Genomic DNA, 19198 nt, shown 5'->3' with positions numbered 1-19198 from the left:
AAAAAGTTTCAGATTTTGAAGCATTTTGGGCTTCAGATTTTTGTAGTAGTGATATTCAACCCTAAAGTTTATGCAAACATTCCAACTCCAAAATCTGAAACACTTTTGGTCCCAAGCACTCAGAAAAAGGGTAACTACACTTTACAGGATTTACATTGTGTAGGCATTAAACAGTTGTCACACCGTGTTACTGTTTATAGAATGGCAAAAAAGTTCTACACACATTCAGTACAAATGCAATTTTTCAATTATTTTTGACCTATAGTTATTTGAATTCATAGGTATGGAACCAGTGGATAAGGAAGGCCAACTGTCTATGTATGTACGTGTGTATATGTACATTATATACAATTTATATGTTAAATTGTTGTACTCATCTAACAAACATAACCGCTATTTGTGAAAATGAGTTAGTTCCAAAAGTTGCTCTAATATTTCTGCCAATTTTATTGATCTAGTTTTCTGTGGTTAACGAATATGGACAAAAGACAATATAATGTCCCACTTGAAGGAAACAGACTAAGTATGCATCAGGGTTTGCACCAAATTCCTCATTAGGAAGATAGTCTTTCAAAGTAGAAGGGACTTTCTTCTATAAAAAACAAGGATCCAAATGAAACACTACCATCAGTGATGCAGTGAAATTGTAGATACCAGTACCTCAGATTTCAAATGACTACCCAAAGAGTAATGACTCCACTAACCTTTCAAACTTAAAATGTTTCAAGCACTAGCCTTGGTCTTACCTGAAAGACTCATGTCCAGGAGTATCAATAATCAGCATTCCTGGAATTCGTACATTCTCTCTATCAAACTAAAAAGAGTGAGGGGAATAAGAGCATAAGAAAGTCAAAACCATGAAAAGTTGCTTGAAAAACAATTCACCTGTCATGAAAACTCAAAAAAAAAATCATTAATCCCTCTTCCAAATAAGTGGTTTTAAAAGCCAGTGAGTCAACTAACAAAGTGTAACACAATATTTTTGTTAATATCAAAAGACCACCTTTGCTAAGTCATAAAACTGTGGTACTGTTTACATTTGGGCAGATTATTAATAAGTGTGATAAAAATTTGTTTTTGTATCTCAAGAAAGGTGATACAAAGAGGTTATCTTCAGTATTTGAAAAATGTGTCTGATTCAATTTTAAAGCAATTCTTAACTACCCAATTTATATCTAAAGTAGGGGCCAGGGATTTAGTTCAGTGGCTCTGCTGCTTGCCTAGCAAGAGCAAGGTCCTGAGTTGGATTCCCGGTACCAAAAAATAACACATCTAAAGTATGTTTTCAAGAAAATCAGCACACTGATCAAATATGTTAAAGAACAAAGCCTGATGTGGTTTATTAAAATGCCATACCTTTGTTTTCTGTTCAGAAGCCCTTAAAATTAATGAAAACAAAATTACAAAAGATTGTATTTGTACATACTTCTTTTAGTCTGAAAAGTAATGAGTACTAACAAAGGTCATTTTTTTTCCACTATGGTTATCTATACTTTTTCCTAATCTTCAAGTGATTTTTCAAAATTATATCTCCTGATCTATATCTAAGTGATACAAACATGTTTCAAATCTGCATTTTGATGGGCCAACATTCACTGAGCACTATAATTGTTCCACTCTAGTACTTTGAATACAGTTATGTAAAAGTATTATCAAGAACCTTATTATGGGCCTAATAATCTTTCTCTTTAATTATCTTCTAAAATAACACAAAATCTTAGCAACTGCTGAATAAGATGTTAAGAACTCTACAATAATACACAGAAATACTATTTAAATTATAACTTCAATTAGAAATGTAAAAACCTTTATTTTTTAAATTCTTAAAGATTCAAAACTCCTTGTTGCAAAAGAGTACCATATAACTGGAAAAATAAATCAGAACAACCAACACCAAAATGTAAAATGACCACACCTTCAAAGATGTAAATCTGCTTATAATCAAACATAATTGCATTATACAGGAAGAAACTTGACATTTAAGATACCTGAGCAAAAAAATTTCAACCAACGATTTTATATGTGGCCTAGTGACATTCCAGTATCAGGGTCACAGAGTATTCAATATTCAAATACTTGAACAATATTATTTCTGTAATCCTTTCTTAGGAATCTACTAGAAAATGAGCTTCATAAAATTCAATCTCACATGGAAACTGGAGAGACACAGTTCACCAATTCTTTTTACATGCAGAACAAAAACTAAATCAGGAGTAAAGTGACACTCACATTAGTAGCACTTCCACTTGCTCTGTGATCATGGAACTGAGGGTTATTTACAAGACCCAGTTCTAGGTCTGAAGCAGTTTCTAACTGAGGAGCTGGGACATCCTACTATATCAGACAGCTCTGATGAAATTAAAAACTGGGACTCAGTTGGGGATGTAGGGGATTTAGAAGTAGGCTGGGGATAGGAGTAGGCTGGGGATTTAGCTCGGTGGTGCCACCACCTGCCTCGAAAGCACAACGTCACATGTTTGATCCAGATACAAAAACAAACAAACTGGGACTACTAACAGAATTGGCTCACAATGACCCAGGAACTCAATAGTGGGCAAAGATGTAATTATCTCAGTACAATGATAACTAAAAAGGTTTGAGAAAGCAACTATATTTAACTCCATGAATCCATAATAGAAAAAAATCGGTCATCACCTAGTTTTAAAGCTGATATATAAAAGGCAAAGGATCAGGTATTAATTCTGCCTTTCTTACACTTAACTAACACTGAGTAATCAAACAGAGAATTAGATAAAAATTTCTCTATGGAAGTAAAGGAAGATGGACGACAGAAGTGGAATGTCAACATTTTGAACTCCAAATACATTTAAAGAGAGACATTACCCTAAAAATACTTACAAAAGGAAAAGTAGGTTTTACATGATGAGAGCCACCTGGGAGGCTTGAGGTTAACTACAAAGGTTCTATTTCCTAACAAGGTGACTTCAACCGTGCTTGTAATACAATGAATGATCCATTAAGCTTTACATTTTACTGTGTTATAGTTAATACCTAAAAATTAGATCCCTCCAAACAAGTTAGAAAATGTGGGAGATAGAAAGAAAGGTTGAAGAGGAAACAGAATTTTCAAACATGGAATCAATAGTATCAATGTTAAACCATGGAGGGAAATGACAAACTTTAACTTTGGAACAGTGGTTACCTGTGGCAGAATGAGAAAAAAGTACAACATGTCCTTTTTTGGAAAGACATAAAACAAAATACGGCAAAACCATTCAGATGTTAATTCTTTTTCTGGTACTGAGGATTGAACTTGGGTCCTTGCACTTGCAAGGCAGGCGGTGAACCACTGAGCTAAACTGGATGTTAATTCTGAATAGTGAACATATGACTCCAATCTAATCATCTAATTCCTTTTTTTCTGATGTCTGAAATATTTCACGTCTTCATTTTTGTTAGAGCTTAAAAGAGATGATATACAATGTAACTTACATTTTTAATCATCTTAGTCTGCTCATTAATAGCTTCAAGGGGAACATTGGTGGCCCCAATCTGCTGTGTGATACCACCTGCTTCACCATCTTGGACATGAGTATGACGAAGCTATGAGAAAAATGGCAAATTTGGATTGGTATTTTGATACAGCAAATAATAAAAGTAAAAGCAATAAAAAATTAGCTATTCATTGCAAAGAGAATTGTCCAAAATATCCTATGGGTTGTTAAAGCCTTTTAAAAGCACCATTCATTTGTTTTGTTTTGTTTTGTTTTTGGTACCAGGTATCGAACTCCGGTTCTTGTGCTTGTGAGGCAGGCAGCGAAACCAGTGAGCTAAATCCCCAGCCCTCATTTGTTTTTAAAGTTTTATCAATGCACACAATATTTTCTTACCTTATCTAGAATTTTTGTCTTTCCTGTGTCCACATGGCCAAGTACACAGATAATAGGAGCTCTTAGCTTCTCTGTATTTACATTTTTACTATGTTCAAGTCGCCGTTTCTAGATATGAAAAAAAAATCACAAAGCTCAAAACTGAGTGGGTGAGGAAAAGCGGATAAAAAATGATTAAGAGGTCATATACACATACCACTCTCCCAAACAAATGTAAATTCCATGTATGGTAAACATACACCAATAAAAAAGTGAAATACTATTTCAAATCCTATCATTGTTTCTTTCATATTTTCCTTGGCATGAGAATGAAACAACCCAAATCCAAGTCCTTTACAACCCACCTCCCCTCAGAGCACCTCTAGCTAAGGAGAAACCTGTTAGAATAGGTTTCAGAGCAGCATTGATGACTGTGAATAGGAATGGTGTACAATTATCATCTGCAGTGTTCTGATCACTTTTACATACAGCTGATTTAATGGAATGCCATAGTGAGAGCCTATCTCAAAATAAAAAATAAGAAGGAGCTGGAGAGGTAGCTTAGTCTAACGGCTCTAGGTTTAACCACCAATATCACAAAAAAAAGGTAAAAGACAGAAAGTAAAACTAACTTCATTATCCCACTCTGTAGAGCAGTTAAAAGTTCTGTGTATGATCAAGTTTTTAAAAAATATTCACCTGAAAATAAACTGTAAATAATTTTTATGTTATGGGCCTTTCAGCTACAAACATTAGCTCTGTTGAGATATATTTACATGGCAAAACTGGCCTGTTTTAAGAACTTAATGATATTTTATCCATTGACAGAGCTGTGCAACCCATCCTTAGAATATCTCCATTAGCCTAAAAGATTCATTGTCCCAATCTGCAGTCACTCCCCATTCCCAGCCCAGGCAATTATTAATCTATTTTGTCTCTACCAATCTGCCTGTTTGAAAATTCCATATAAAAGTAATCATGCAGTATGTAGTCTTTTGTGTTTTGGCTTCTTTCCCTCAAGCCTGTTTTTGAGGTTGGTTTGTATCATAGCCAGTGCCAGAATCTGGTTCCTTTTTATAGCCAAGTGGCATTTCTTTGTAAAAATACACGGATTGGGCATTCCTAATCTGAAACTCTGTGTTGTAAAGTCCGAAGCTTACTGAGTACTGGTTTGATACTCCCAGTGGCTTTGCCCATGTGAGGGAAGTGCTCTACCAGACTTACACCCGCAACCCAAAGTTCTGTTTTCTTGAGAAAGGGTCTTGCTAAGCTGCCCGGTTGGCCTTGAACTCATGGTGATCCTTCTGCTTCAGCCACCTAAGTAGTTGGGATTATGGGTTCATGCTACCAAGCCCAACCTTGAGAATGTGTTTTTTAAAATGCTGCTCAAATTCTTTAGTTGGAGAATACAGTACTAATAATCACAGAGTGGAGAAAAAGAATAAAGAGAAAGGGAAAGTAAATACCTCGATTCTCCGTTTTGCTTTGTCATAAGCCCGTTCTTCTTTACTTCTATCATCATCAGAGTCATATTCTGAGTCAGAGCTTATTTCTTTACTTTGCTTTGTATCTGTTCTCCCTGAATCTTTCTCATCTGACATCTTTTCCTCTTCCTCATCACCTTCACTGGCCTCACTTTCTCCTTCCTCCTCCTCCTCTTCTTCACTCTCCTCCTCTTCATCTTCCTCTTCCTCCTCCTCTTCCTCCTCCTCAGGATTTTCCTTTACTTCTATATGAACTGTGTTTCTTTCTTTAGGAGGCAAACAGATTTTAAATTAAATGAGTTACTATTACAGATTTGCACTGAGACCTTAAAAGAGAAAATAACCCTGAAATGTACTAATTAGTAGCATTATATTTTCCTGCATCATAAATACTAAGTATGTCTATATACTACAATGAATACATTTGTGTAACAATAAAAACTTCAGGCAGCAATCCAAATTGAAGTTAATAAAACAGAAAGCATCAGGAAGACAGATTCCAAGGCAGAAAAGAAACACAGGAAGGTTAAGTCCAGCACTTAGTTCTGCTTTCTCCTTGGAGATGCTGCTGATTCTGGAGGTGGAAGCTGAAAGGGTAAGCTGCTTCAATGTCAGGAGACCAGGGCTGGAGGAGGAAAGAACAGCAGCACTAAACTTGAGGAAAAAGGATGGTTAGGACATAAACAGGACATCCCTGTTACTAGAAGACCTCCTTCAGATCCTCTAAATTGTGAAATTAGAATAAGATGGCTCCATATTGCTATTTTACTCAGGATTTCTGGAGTAAGTACAGGGTAAACACTCCTATCCAAAACCTCAATGTAATTCCATTTCATAAAACTTTGTTTCATGCACCAAAGTATTAAAACTACTGTATAAAATAACTTTAAGGGTGTACATTTAAGGCACATTTAAAATATTAATGGACTTCATCTTTGCACTTGGGTCCTATCTCTAACTAGCTCATGTATATACAAATATCCTCAAATCTAAAAAATTCCAAAATCCAAAGTATTTCTGACCCCAAGCATTTCAAATAAGAGGTACTCTACGTATAGGTATAAATCTGCTTTAAAGATAACACAATTCTGGGCCAGGGATTTAGCTCAGTGGTTCTCCCGCCTGCTTCACAAGTGCAAGGTCCTGAGTTTAATCCCCAGTGCCAAAGAAGGGATAACACAATCCCTTGCTTTAAATGATTTCTACATTTTTACAAATAAAATAACAGCATAATACATAAAAGTAACAAGATATATGAGGAAAAAATTTACATAAAAAATCAGTATGTAAGACAACTGGAAAGTTTTTGTATGTTGAAGTTAAGAAACTAAAATTTTAAAGTGACTGTGCTTCTAACATTCAGGAAATGGAATTAAAAACCAACAATCCAAAAGGGGCCAGGGATTTAGCTCAGAGGTCCTGAGTTCGATCCCTGGTACTTAAAAAAAAAAAAAAAAAAAAAAAAAGATGGTTACAAAGGAAACAACACAACAGGACTAAGATGAAAAACAAAACATATTTCATTAATTATATCACATGTTAAATGCAATGGGCTTTAAGTATTCTAAATGAAAGATAAACACTGACAAGCTGTGGTTGCTAGGGTTTGAATGTGGCATCCTCTCCATAATTCAGGTGGAGACACAGTTCCCACAGAGGCAGTATTAACAGGTGGGAATCTTCTGAGAAGTGACAGATGCTTTTACAAAAGAAGTTTCAAAAAGGGTCCACCCCTCTAGCTCTTCTTTCCTTATACTCCACTGGGGGATGACGCAGCAGGAAAGCAATGTCTTGGATGCAGCAAGCAGCCCCCACTGGATCTTAGACTTCCAGTTTCCACAACTGTAAAAATTTTCTATAAATCTATAAATCAAGTTTATAGATTCTATAAATCTATAAACTTCTCATTTCTATAGACTGGTATTTTGTTATAGCAGCATAAACGGACTAGGATAATGCTAAGGATACAGAAGAAGTAATGAAGATAGAAAACAGTCACATAAATAAGAGCTAGTATAGTTGTTTAAGTATCAGATACAGAAGACAAGGTAGTAGGCATTGTTTGAAAAAAGTAATAATGATAAAAGGCACAACTCCAACTTTATTCACCTATTAATAGCATCAAAATTCATAAAGCAAAAATTAACAGAATTCAGGGAAAGGCTATTTACAATCACAACAAGAGATTTCTACAACACAATGGTCTCAATAACACAAGAAAATAGCACAGAACAGTGTAAAAGCTCAGAACAGTATAAAAGACTTTATTTAACTAAACACAGAAAAGTGAAGTACCAAACTAGTGCAGACTATAAATGCTTTCTAATCACATATGAAACACAGTAAGTAACCATCTGCTAGGTTGCAAGCAAGACAACAGATTTCAAAGGATAGAAGCACTTTGCTCTCTGATGGTGCACTCTTGTAAATTAAGAAATATACTAAATAAACTATAAGTAAAAGTTAATATATCAAAATGAAAATCAGAAAATACCAATGCGTCAGAATTTGTAGAATTTGATGAAAGCCAGGCTTAAAGAAAATTCAGCTTTAAAAATAAGGGTGGTATAGGGGAGGGAAGGCTAAAAATATCAAATATCTAAATACCACTCTCAAGAAGATAAAAAAAAAATCATAGGAAATTAAAACAAAGAAAGATTTTAATAACAAATGAAAGTAATGACAATAAAACACCTCTTATTCATAGTAAACAGGAATTATACTATTCACTTTTTCATTACATTTTAAGTCAACAGGCTCTAGTAGCTTAGCTTCAATAACAACCCTATCCTAACATTATCAGTCTGGAAAATGCATTCCAAACCCCTAGGTACAATGTTCAATGACCTCCTGAAAACTCATTCATTTGGATTTAGGAACAGTTAACAGTAGAGACAGCAAGACTGGTCCCCACTCCCAGGAATGTTCATCTGTCTTTCAAGATGAGGAGACTGACTACTCTTAAACATACGTATCTCTAGTAACTACTGGACTATCTATATGTTCTTAGGAGTTACTCACCTTGTTCTCTGTCCTCATCACTGGCCATGGCTTCCCAATCATCCAATCCACCTTCCTCACTTTCTTCTTCTTCTTCTTCTATAAAGTTTTCATTTAAGACAGAGAAATCATTTAGAAATATTAAGTTGCTTTAATAAAATATTGGAATATTATGCTGATATAAGTTTTAATTATGCATGCAAAGTTATTATTTTGTAACTTTGTCAATATAGCTTACATGTTATAGCTTACTTTTACTAAACGCTTTACCATCTCCTACTATACTCTCAACATACCATACTAAACTTAACCCAGTTTCATACCTGAAATTAAAATAGTAGAATCCAGACACTGAAGGTTCCTTTAGATCTTAGAAAGGGTATATGAATGCATTCAGTTCATGAGGATAAATGAAATTTCATATCTTCTTTTTCAATTTTCAATTCACTTCATACACAGAATTTATTACTTATTCTGCTTTAACTTTTATAGATACATCCAAATGTTAAATTCCAAAGTTAAAGATATATAACTGACATTGTTACTTCACTCCAAAATAACAGAATGCCATGTTTATAATTCTCAAGTAAGCAGAAAGCTGTAACTTTTAATATGATTTGAATATTAAAGATTTTAATACCCTTTTTAACAATAATGGCTTTTTAGTGAAATCCAACCAAGCAAAACCATTAATAAAAAATAAAAAAAGAGAAGGATGAGGGTGTTTGCTTCCGTCTAATAGTGATTTACCAACAATTCTGGATAAGTAATTCTAAGGAGGAAATGGCATTCAGAAACATGTATTCAATACAGTCCTTTTAATTAGCAGTTCTTTCTGGTGTTATAAATATGAACTATAGTAGGGAACTGCTATTAAGTGTATCAACCTGAATTTCTCTAATTTCATCACATTAAGGCTAAGCTGAGCTCTACCCCAGTGATAAGACCCCGTTCATTTGAAACAGGAGGGGCAAAGGAAGGAAAGGAATTATCATCATTCACCCATGTGTCAGTCTTGATATTCTCTAAGGCTGTTTCTCAGTCCTGACCATGTCTTTAAATACTGGAGATTCTCTTGGAAAAACAACAACAACAACAAAAAAATACATTTTGCTAGCCCCTCCTTCTCTTATTAGTCTTCTGAATTTTAACTGTGCTTAACTCGGAAAAAAAAAAGCCAGACTATCCACAATGCCTCTCCCACTGAATGAGTAAGTTGTTCTTATTAATTTAGCAAATGGAAGCTAACTTCTAAGTTTTAAAATGCATATTTTTATGACTTTTTAAATGTTCTAATTAAAGATGTTTCCAATTTGTTTCAAAAGAATTAGGTGAAGAACTTCAGGCCTTCCTGAATTTCTAACCCATAAACAGAGAAAACCCAAAACCTTCTGGTCTCTGAAACATTTCACTAACACTACTGACCAGAACAAAACTGATTTAAGTTTCATTTGGATGTTTCCTCAAAGTAGAAAGAAATACTTAAGAACTGTTAGGCAATAAGGCCATTAGCTTGACATTTATTTGGCCTCGAAGTTAATGATATTAACTAAGACAACGTATGATACACCAATAGTACTTAGCAGGAACTAATTGACTAATTGCCTAAGGCTACTGGCCTGGTTCAACAGGAGGTGGTGTTTCTTCTTTCTCTGGCACACCTTGTTCCACAACTTCAACAGCTGTACTTAATTCCACTGCTTCAGACACTGAAAAGGTACAGGAACCAAGTTAGCAACAATTTTGCAATACACAATTCCAGTTAAGATATTCTGATCAGTACAGGATAGAAATCTATCATAAGAACATATTTTTTTATAAATTGAGAAAATCATATGTTGTAAAGGGAACTTTCTGCTCTTTCTTTTCAAGGAATAGAATATAAAATCACAGAAGACTGAGAAAGAAGTTAAGAACAGTTATTCATAGGCTAAGACCCAAATTTTTCAAGGTAAATTATATTCCTATTTTCACCTCTCATTTGAATCAGATGAGAATGACAATAAGAAGAAAACAAGGTGCAGTACAGGGAAGAAATTTCAAAATGCAGTTCTAGGTGGCCGGGTGTGGTGGCGCAGCCTGTAATCCCAGCACTCGGGAGGGTGAGGCAGGAGGATTGCTGTGAGTTCGAGACCAGCCTGGGCTACATAGTGAGTTCCAGGTCAGCATCACTACATAGTGAGACCCTGTTTCAAAAAACCAAAAAAAAAAAATGCAGCTCTAGGCCTAGGGATATAGTTCAGTGATAGAGTGCATGCTTAGCATTTGTGAGGCCTTGGGTTCCATTCCCAGCAACACACATACATGGGGTGGGGATTATGAATTTCTGATTTCTTGTAAAAAGTATTCTACTTTGAAAGTTGCAGAGGAAAGCCAAACAAAACAATTTCTAGAACTGGGGATTTAGTTCAGTGGTGCCACCGCCTGCATCATAAGCCCAAGGTCCTGACTTTGATCCCTGATACCCAAAATTAAAAACAACAAAACAAAAAAAACAGTTTCTAAGTGACACGCTTCTTATATACAAACCTTCTTTATTTTCTAGCTGCTGTGGTGTTTTTTTCTTCTTTTTGTCTTCATAAATTGGCCTTTTCTTTGGCAAAGAATCTTTTGATGGCACTTCAACACCTAAGGGATAATGAAAGGAAAACTTTAGGTTAAACTATTTGCATGTCACCTGAGAAACAGTATTTAAAAGGTAACCTTTCATTTACTTCAGAGACACTGTAAAGTAGGACATTCATACAAAAACCTATCTTTTTATATACAGTATTATAAGATTTATATGAAGTATACAACAGGAGTTTCAACAAATGCATGGAGCTATGAAATGACCACTACAATGAAGACACACAGAACAGTTATATCCCTGTGCTGTTACACACAAATTCTCAAATCCTCGGTCCCTGGATAACCAGTGATCTGTTCTCCACCCCTAAAGATGAGCTGTTTCCAAAATGTCAAACAAGTGGGATCTTTCAGGCTGGCTTCTGCTGTCATAACAGAGTTGAAGGTGATCCACTCTGCCACGTCTCAGTATCACCTTTAATCTTATCGTTGAGTAGGAAATCACAGTAATTACAGCCTGTTTATCCATTCAACAGCTGAAGGATTTGAGTGCTTTACTACTTGGGGATATTATGAATAAAAATATGAACAGTTTTACACAAATTTCTCCATGAACATTTCTCTTATGTATTTCCAAAAGAGAATGAAACCTAAGGTATTTAATTTTATATGAAACTGTCAGTTGTTTTTCAAAGTAGTCTTCCCATTTAATAAAGATGGGTTTTTATTTCTTTGGGTATCTGTTCTAATAGATGTGCAGCACTATTTCACTGAGAAATTCCCTTAACAATTAATGATGTTGGGCATTCTTTTCATGTATTTCTGGCTTCTTGGTGAAAATGGCTGTTTCAATACTTTGCCTGCTTTTACATGAAGTTTTTCTTACTGAATTTTGAGAGATCTTTATATATTCTGGATGTCATTAGAGTACTCTTTGAATTCTCTTACTAGTGTCTTTTGAGAAAAAAGTTTTAACACATTCACAATGGGGCTGTAGTTCGTATGTCTTGCTTCCAGGAAGCTTGAACTATCAGTGATATATGCATGACTGTCCCACTGGATGGCTTTTTATTAATTTTATTAGTAACAAAAAAAACAAAAAATAAACAAAGGGAGTAGATCCATTTATACCACCAGCTGCCTGGTGGGACAGTCACACACATACCACCTGTGGTTCAAACTGACAGGGAAACATGTTAAGCCAGACTTTCAAAATGTATTATTCTTCTCTTTTACAGATACTTTAAACTAAGCTGGATCCCTGGCCTTTTTTTTTTTGAGACTGAGTCTGTCACTAAGTTGTCCAAGCTGGGCTCACACTTGTGATCCTCTTGTTTCTGATCCTCACAGGGCTGGGATCAGAGCCATGTCCCATCACACCCAGCCCTTTACAGATGATGTTATCGTCACATCTAAGCACTCTTTCCTTAATACAATGCCATGCAGATTTTGTTCTGTATAAGCATATATATAAATTATTTTCAGTTGTTAATTACTAGCATAAAGAAATACAGCTGATACAGGCATTTAGCCTTGTATAATCTCAGTTTCTTACTAAACTCTTCTGAGGAAGGAGATTCCATGAGATTTACTATACAGATAATCATCACCAGGGAATAGAGAGCTTTACTGCTCTCTGATCTGTAAGTAGTTTATTAATTTACTTACCTAGCTTAACTGCACAAGTCAGGACATTTCAGCGCAATGTCAAATGAGGGTGGTGAAAGTAGACAACTTGCCTTAGTTATGCTAAAGTTTAACATTCAGTCTTTCATTGTGAAATATAATAATTATACTTTTATTATAGATTTCTTTTATCAGTGTAAGGAATTGCTAATATTCCATTTCTAAATTTTTATCATGTATAGGATGAATTTTGTCAATTTTTCTACATTTGAGATAATCCTGTAATTTTTTAGATTAATATGGTAAAATACATTTACTGATTTCCAAATACCGAATCTGCCTTGCATTACTAGGATAACACTCACTTGATCATGATAATTCTATATAAATATATACAGAGCCCACCAAAAAAATTTATATATACTTCAGCAGTACACCATACTAATAAATGTCTGGAAGCTACTAGTCATCATTTTGAGCACCTCTTGTAATTGTAAAAACCAAAGGTAACTTGTATTTATCTCATGTTGTCTCAATAAACTTAGTATTACAATATTTATACAAGTTTTTATTTTCCAGATGTATACATTTTTTTTTTGGTGGACTCTATATATACAGTGGTGCTTTGGTTCATGAACTTGATTCTTCCCATGATTCTGGTCCTCAACCGAGTTGGATAAGAACTGAATTAAATTAAATCGTTAGGTTCAATACTGACCTTATGGGAAATTTTGATTCAGTTCTCCTCCAGCTTGGTTTGAAACTAGAATTGTGGAAAGAATTGGGTTCATGAACAAAGAGAGACAGATAGACACAAACAGAGAAAAAGTGACGAGAGACTACCAAAAAAATGTATATACACTTCAGGAAAAGAAAAACTTGTATAAATAGTTTAATACTAAATTTACTGGGACAACATGAGATTAACACAAGTTATAATTGGCCTCTACAATTACAACAGGTACTTGAAGTGGTGGTCATTAGCTCCCAGACATTTATTATTTTTCTTTCCCTGAAGTGTGTATACATTTTTTTGGTGGACTCTAAAAATATAGAATCAAAACAGTAAAATTTAGCTGAGAGCTTCTGCGTGAACGTTTATAAGGAATGCTGGTCTATTTCTTCTTTTGAAATGTCTTCTTCCCCCTACAGTAGTAACGCTAATGCTGTCCTCATAAAACAAGTTGGGTATTTCTGAAAGATGCCTGTAAGTGGTTCTATTTCCTCCTCAAATATTTGTTGAAATTCCTTGGTGAAATCATGGAGGCTTCGAGTTTTCCTTCTTGGATATTAGACAAAAATTTAAGATACGTTTAAATTAAATAGATACAGATTTTAAAACTAGAGACAGAGGAGCCAGGATGTAGCTCAGTAGTAGCACACGCCTGCCTGGCAAGCACAAGGTCCTAAGTTTGATCCCGAATATAAAAAACAAACTAACTAACTAACTAAAGACAGAACTATTCTGGCTAAATGTGTGAGAGAAAGTCTGAGTAGTTTATGTTCTAAAAAATGACTATTTCATCTAAGCTTTGAATAGCAACATTGTATCACTATTTTAATATCTTAATGATACTTCCCATCTTCACTCCTGATACTGGCTTTTGAGTTCCTTTTTCCTTAGTCATTCTAGCTAATTATCAATTTTACAAATTATTTCAAAGAACTAGGTCTTAGTTTCACTGATTCTCTATTATTTTTGTTTTCTATTTCATTGCTTTTTGATCTTTATATTATTTTTTAAATTCTGCTTACTTTGTCTTTCAGATTAAGGCAGAAGGTTGGCCTACCGAGACCTTTCCTTTTTTCCTAAAATAAGTATTACTATAAGCTTCCTTCTATGCACTGTATCATCTGCATCCACAAATTTGGAGATGTTTTCATTCAATCAAAGGTGCTTTCTAATTTCCAATCAGACTCTCTCTTTGACTCACAACTTAATTAGAAGTGTGCTAATTTCCAAATATTTGTGGATTTTCTCCAGATAGGGAATTTAACATGACCCTATCTCAAAAAAAAATTTTTTAAAGGCGTAGGTATATAGCTCACTGCAAAGGCCCTCAGTTCAATCCTCAGTGCAAAAAAAAAAAAAAAAGTCCACCTTGGTGAATGTTTGATACGAACTTTAGGTTGGGTACATACACCACACACACACAGGTTTCTTAACTTCGAAAAACTGATAAAATATTTTTCTAAAGTAAAAGTCAGATTAATGTAACTGCTCCAACTTTCTTGTTAGCACTGTACATGTCTCTATCCTAATCTATACCATTCTGTTTAAAGCAGATTTCATAAGTTAGCACAAAGTTGTTTTCAATCAATCTGCCTTTAACTGCTATGTTCAAACTAGGTATATATAATTTAACAAATGCTTGAGTGCACAGGAGTGCACCACCACACCCCACTAGACTTTTATTAATGGACAATGGGAAACCAGTAAGATGCCAAACACTTGGCAACACTATAAATGAGAGTGATAAAGAGATCAGGGTAAGAGATGCCACTAGAGAAACCATCTCTTTCAACTGTGTACTAAAGACTGATGCTAAAATCATTTTAAATTATAATTTTCATCTAATTACCATAACTACGTGTCTACTCCTAAAGAGATTTCAAGACAGGCAAATCGTCCCATCCCAATTTCTTCATAAGTGCTTTTAGCCTTTTAGATAGTCACCGGTCATATTTGATGTTTAGGTGCTAATTATACTCAAATTTACTCTCTGATTTTCTTTTTTAAAAGCTAGCTCCCTGATGAAGAATATAAGTTTCTGAAATCTAATCAAACATGTAATGCATAATAAAGATTTAGTTACACAGACCAATTTAAATGCCAACTTTAGGATGCTGTTTAAGTTTTGCACCTTAGGAATGAAATATCTTGAGGTTTTTTTTAATGAAGGAAAAAGTACACCATATCAAAGATTTACAGTTAGAAACCAAGTACACAGTAAAGAGCTGATGTTATTGTAATTATAAGCCCCCAAATGACTAAGATATAAAAACCTGTGGAATATAAGAGGAACAGGAAATTAAAGGACAAATCAGTATATTGTTCTCAATGGAGGAAAGATACTATCTTAAATAGTCCTACCTATCAAAAATATAATTAATTACATGCCAAGACTGTGAACACTAAATACCACTAGCCTCTAAAGGGAACCAAGGCTCCCCGTGTAAACAGCTTCCAGATCTAAGGTAGAAAATGTACAAGATGAAGTTGGGATATCCTGATGAGTCAGAAAGAAAGGCAGAGGTCAAAGAACACTGTGGTTATATGCAAAAGTCACAGGAACCAACCCAACTGCCCTCCCACTAGCCAAAAATGGTACAATTTCAGTATCAAAAAACACAGAGATAGATCCTTTGCAAATGGGAAGGGGTCCAGGAGACGGAGGGCAAGCAGAGAGAGGGAAGGAAAAGGTTAAATAAGAAGAACTAAAACACACTATGCACAGGAACCTAATAACCTCAATAAATGCAAATGTTATGTCACAAACATAAGCTAAGAATAATTGCAAGAGGAATGAAAATAGGGAAGGGGGATTTAGTGGCAAAGGGAAGAGAAGTGAGAAGAAAGGGGAAGGGAATTAAAAAAAAGAAAAATTATTATGTACATGTACCTATTCCTCGAGCTGAGTGTAAGCTTCATATATTGCAAACATGTACTAATAAAACAGAATAAAAAATATAGTACATTAAAAAAGCATAATGGGTTCAAGAGATGAAACCACATTACATAAAACTCCTTTAAATTTACATAATACTCATACAACAAAAATAATAAGCTCATAATTAAGCCCTGGAAGGCTTACCTTCCAGGGGTACCAGAAAAAAATTGAAGCACATATCCTGGCATTCCTGTATGAAATGTGTTTCAGGGAAACTTTTTCTTTAGACAGCCTAGCTAATTAAATCCAGAAGAACTGAAAAAATTAGATTACCAATCTGAAATTCCTAGGGAACACTGAATATCAGATCTATACCAATGAGACAATAAACCTGATGGAAAGTCAGTGGGGAGCCAGTCATAATGATACATGCCTATAAGCCCAGCACTGTGAGGCTGAGACAGAAGAATCACAAGATCAAGCTCAGCCTGGCCAAGTTAAGAGATTTCACAAGACCCTGTCTCAAAATAACAAAAAAGGGATGGGAATATAGCTCAGTGTAAAGGCCCTTGGATCAATCCTCAGCACTTTTTTAAAAAAGGTAAGTCAATAAGGCATTTTGTAACAGACAAAGCTGCCAATCCACTGATCAATCTTGACATCACTATATTTCAGAGAAACAAATTAGATGTCTACTGGCATGAGCACTATAGGAAGCAATGATATGCTGGATCTAAGAAGTTATATGGGATAGAAAATATATTCACTAAAACCAGGAGAATATATTTAGACAAGTTCAGAATAAGAGAAAATCTAACGAATTATCCAATATTGTCAACAAATAAATGGCAAGCCAAAATGGAGGGTGAGTGAGAGAAAACCATATCAACCAAATGCAATTTGTGGATTTAACCTGGATTCAGATTTGGATTAAGTGACATTTGGAAGACAAAGGCAAAATACTAAACATGAAGAGAAAAATCAGATGATATCAAAAATTCTGTTAGATGTAAAAATATGTACTCTATTAATGAGGCAAAATGTCCATATTTGTTAGATACATACTTTATAAGTAACAAGTAACTATAGGTAAAAAAATAAACTGCTATCTGGAATTCACTTTCAAGTACTCCAGAAAACCGAGCAGAGGCAGCCAGGTATATGTAGCAAACACCTGTATCTCAGCAAGCAGAAAACTAAGGCAGAAGGATCATTAATTCATTCTAGGGAAGTCTGGTCTATGTAACGAGTTTGAGGCAGCCCTCATAAGTGGACCCTGTCTCAAAAATGACAACAACAAAAAGTGGCAGAGGAATAAAAAACAAAAATGGAAAATGTTGGTAAATGTTAAAACTGGTTGATAGATACTCATTTTCTTACCTCTACTTTTGTTGAAGCATTTATAAAAATATATTACTGGATTTACACATATATGGGGCAGAGCTTTGCAGTGTTAACCCGTGCCTTGACTTGGGTAATATTCCCAAGCTTCTGGGACTACAGGTGCACACCAAATACACCCAGCTCAAATAACATTTCTGTCCTAGAATGGAAATTATCTTCCTAAATAATGAAATTAGAATTACATCACCTGTTCCTTACATTTCCACCAGATCTTTTCACAGCACTTTCTTAGAACTCCCCCTTCCTTCCAACCCAATTTCATTATCCCTCTGAACACCATCTGTTTAGACGATGCAGAATACTGCTTACCCTGAGCTTGTAGAAGTTTAAGGGTAGCTTCAGCTCTGGCTCTGGCTTCTCTCTGGGATTTAGTTAAAAGTTTCCCTTCTTTTTTCAAGCGTTCTTTTCTTTCCTTTTCTTTTTGCTTTTTCCTTTCTCTTTTTTCTTGTTCCAATCGTTCCTTTGAAAGTAAATGCCAGATGAAAACATTAGCTTAAAGTAATACAAAATTTTAATGTAAACCACCCAAACCTTGGAGATATTCAAAATATGTCAGGAGATTCCAAATAAAATGCTTTTAATATTGTACATCATTATTAAACAGTATCAGTCAATTGGCAATAACACAAACTTTTTGTCTCTAGATGAGAAAATAAGGTAGGACTTTCTGTATATCCTCATTTATTTATACCAGAACAATAATGTACCTAAATTGTTATATGAACATGAATCTTTTAGCACTAGAAGATTACAGATATTTAACAGAATGGAGACTTTAAGGCCCAAGTATCAGCGCTGGCAGCTTCAAAAAAAACATACCTCTTCCTTCCGCTTGGCTTCTAACTCTTCCAGTCGTTTTATGCGTTCTTCCTCTTCTCTCTTTTGTCTTTCTTCTTCTTCTTTAAGCTTAGCCAGAGCTTCCTGCATAGCTTTAACAGTTGCTTTGCTAGGTCCTTTTTTCTTCTCTTTCTCTTTTTCTTCCCTATCTGTTTTCTTTTTCTTCTTATCTTTCTTCTTTTTATCTCCTTCATTGTCATCTAGCAAACAAAATAAAGGCAAAAATAATGTAAGTTCTTTCTTAAGTCTGAACTAAAGGACCAAAATGGAACAAACCTAATGCCATCGGTAGACTAGGTCTGTATGCACTGAAGCAACTTGAGCATTTAAGCATCTAGAAAAACCTCAGTATATTTAGCATACAGTTTTCCCACTGAGAAGTTTCAACGCTGGTGTTGACTTGTCCTGATGAATACAAATAGAAACAAAAAGTCAATGCTTTATCTCAGTATCTCTTAATCCATGGTACCAGGGCAATGTGGCTTGAAAATACTTACCTGAAATTCTAAAGTAGATAATGAACTATTTCTCATTCAAGTTTTGTAGTTTCACTTGGGAATGACAAGAATAATGTCTATGAGAACAAAATACATAAAAATAGTGGTACATATCGTGGTGCATCGCTGCAATACCAGCTGTTAGAGAGGCAGAGGCAAGAGGACAGCAGGTTTGAGGCTAGACTAGGAAACTCAGTGAGACCTTGTATCAAAATAAAATTAAAAAGGGATGGGGGTGCTGGGGATTTAGCACAGTGATTCCGCCCCCTGCCTCACAAGCACAAGGACCCCAGTTCGATTCCCAGTACCAAAAAAAAAAAAAAAAAAAAAGAAGAGGGCCC

General features: G+C 34.9%; 1 protein-coding gene across 1 annotated transcript in view; it reads right to left on the bottom strand.

Annotated features, from left to right (window-relative positions):
• Positions 1–19198, bottom strand: part of Eif5b (eukaryotic translation initiation factor 5B) — a 59734-nt gene that overhangs the window by 15895 nt on the left and 24641 nt on the right. Inside the window, exons 6-14 of the mRNA XM_010643194.3 lie at positions 18343–18560; positions 17833–17983; positions 10844–10942; positions 9934–10023; positions 8336–8413; positions 5297–5580; positions 3852–3959; positions 3454–3564; positions 747–814 (exon numbers count right to left, since the gene is read on the bottom strand). Coding sequence (XP_010641496.1) covers positions 747–814; positions 3454–3564; positions 3852–3959; positions 5297–5580; positions 8336–8413; positions 9934–10023; positions 10844–10942; positions 17833–17983; positions 18343–18560 — 1207 coding nt within the window. The remainder of the gene's footprint in view (positions 1–746; positions 815–3453; positions 3565–3851; positions 3960–5296; positions 5581–8335; positions 8414–9933; positions 10024–10843; positions 10943–17832; positions 17984–18342; positions 18561–19198) is intronic.

The sequence above is a fragment of the Fukomys damarensis genome, unplaced genomic scaffold (assembly GCF_012274545.1).
Source record: "Fukomys damarensis isolate Sample0158 unplaced genomic scaffold, DMR_v1.0_HiC HiC_scaffold_9, whole genome shotgun sequence".
Taxonomy (NCBI): Eukaryota; Metazoa; Chordata; class Mammalia; order Rodentia; family Bathyergidae; genus Fukomys; species Fukomys damarensis.
Note: the sequence above shows the minus strand (reverse complement) of the source record. Positions and strands in the feature narration are given on the sequence as shown.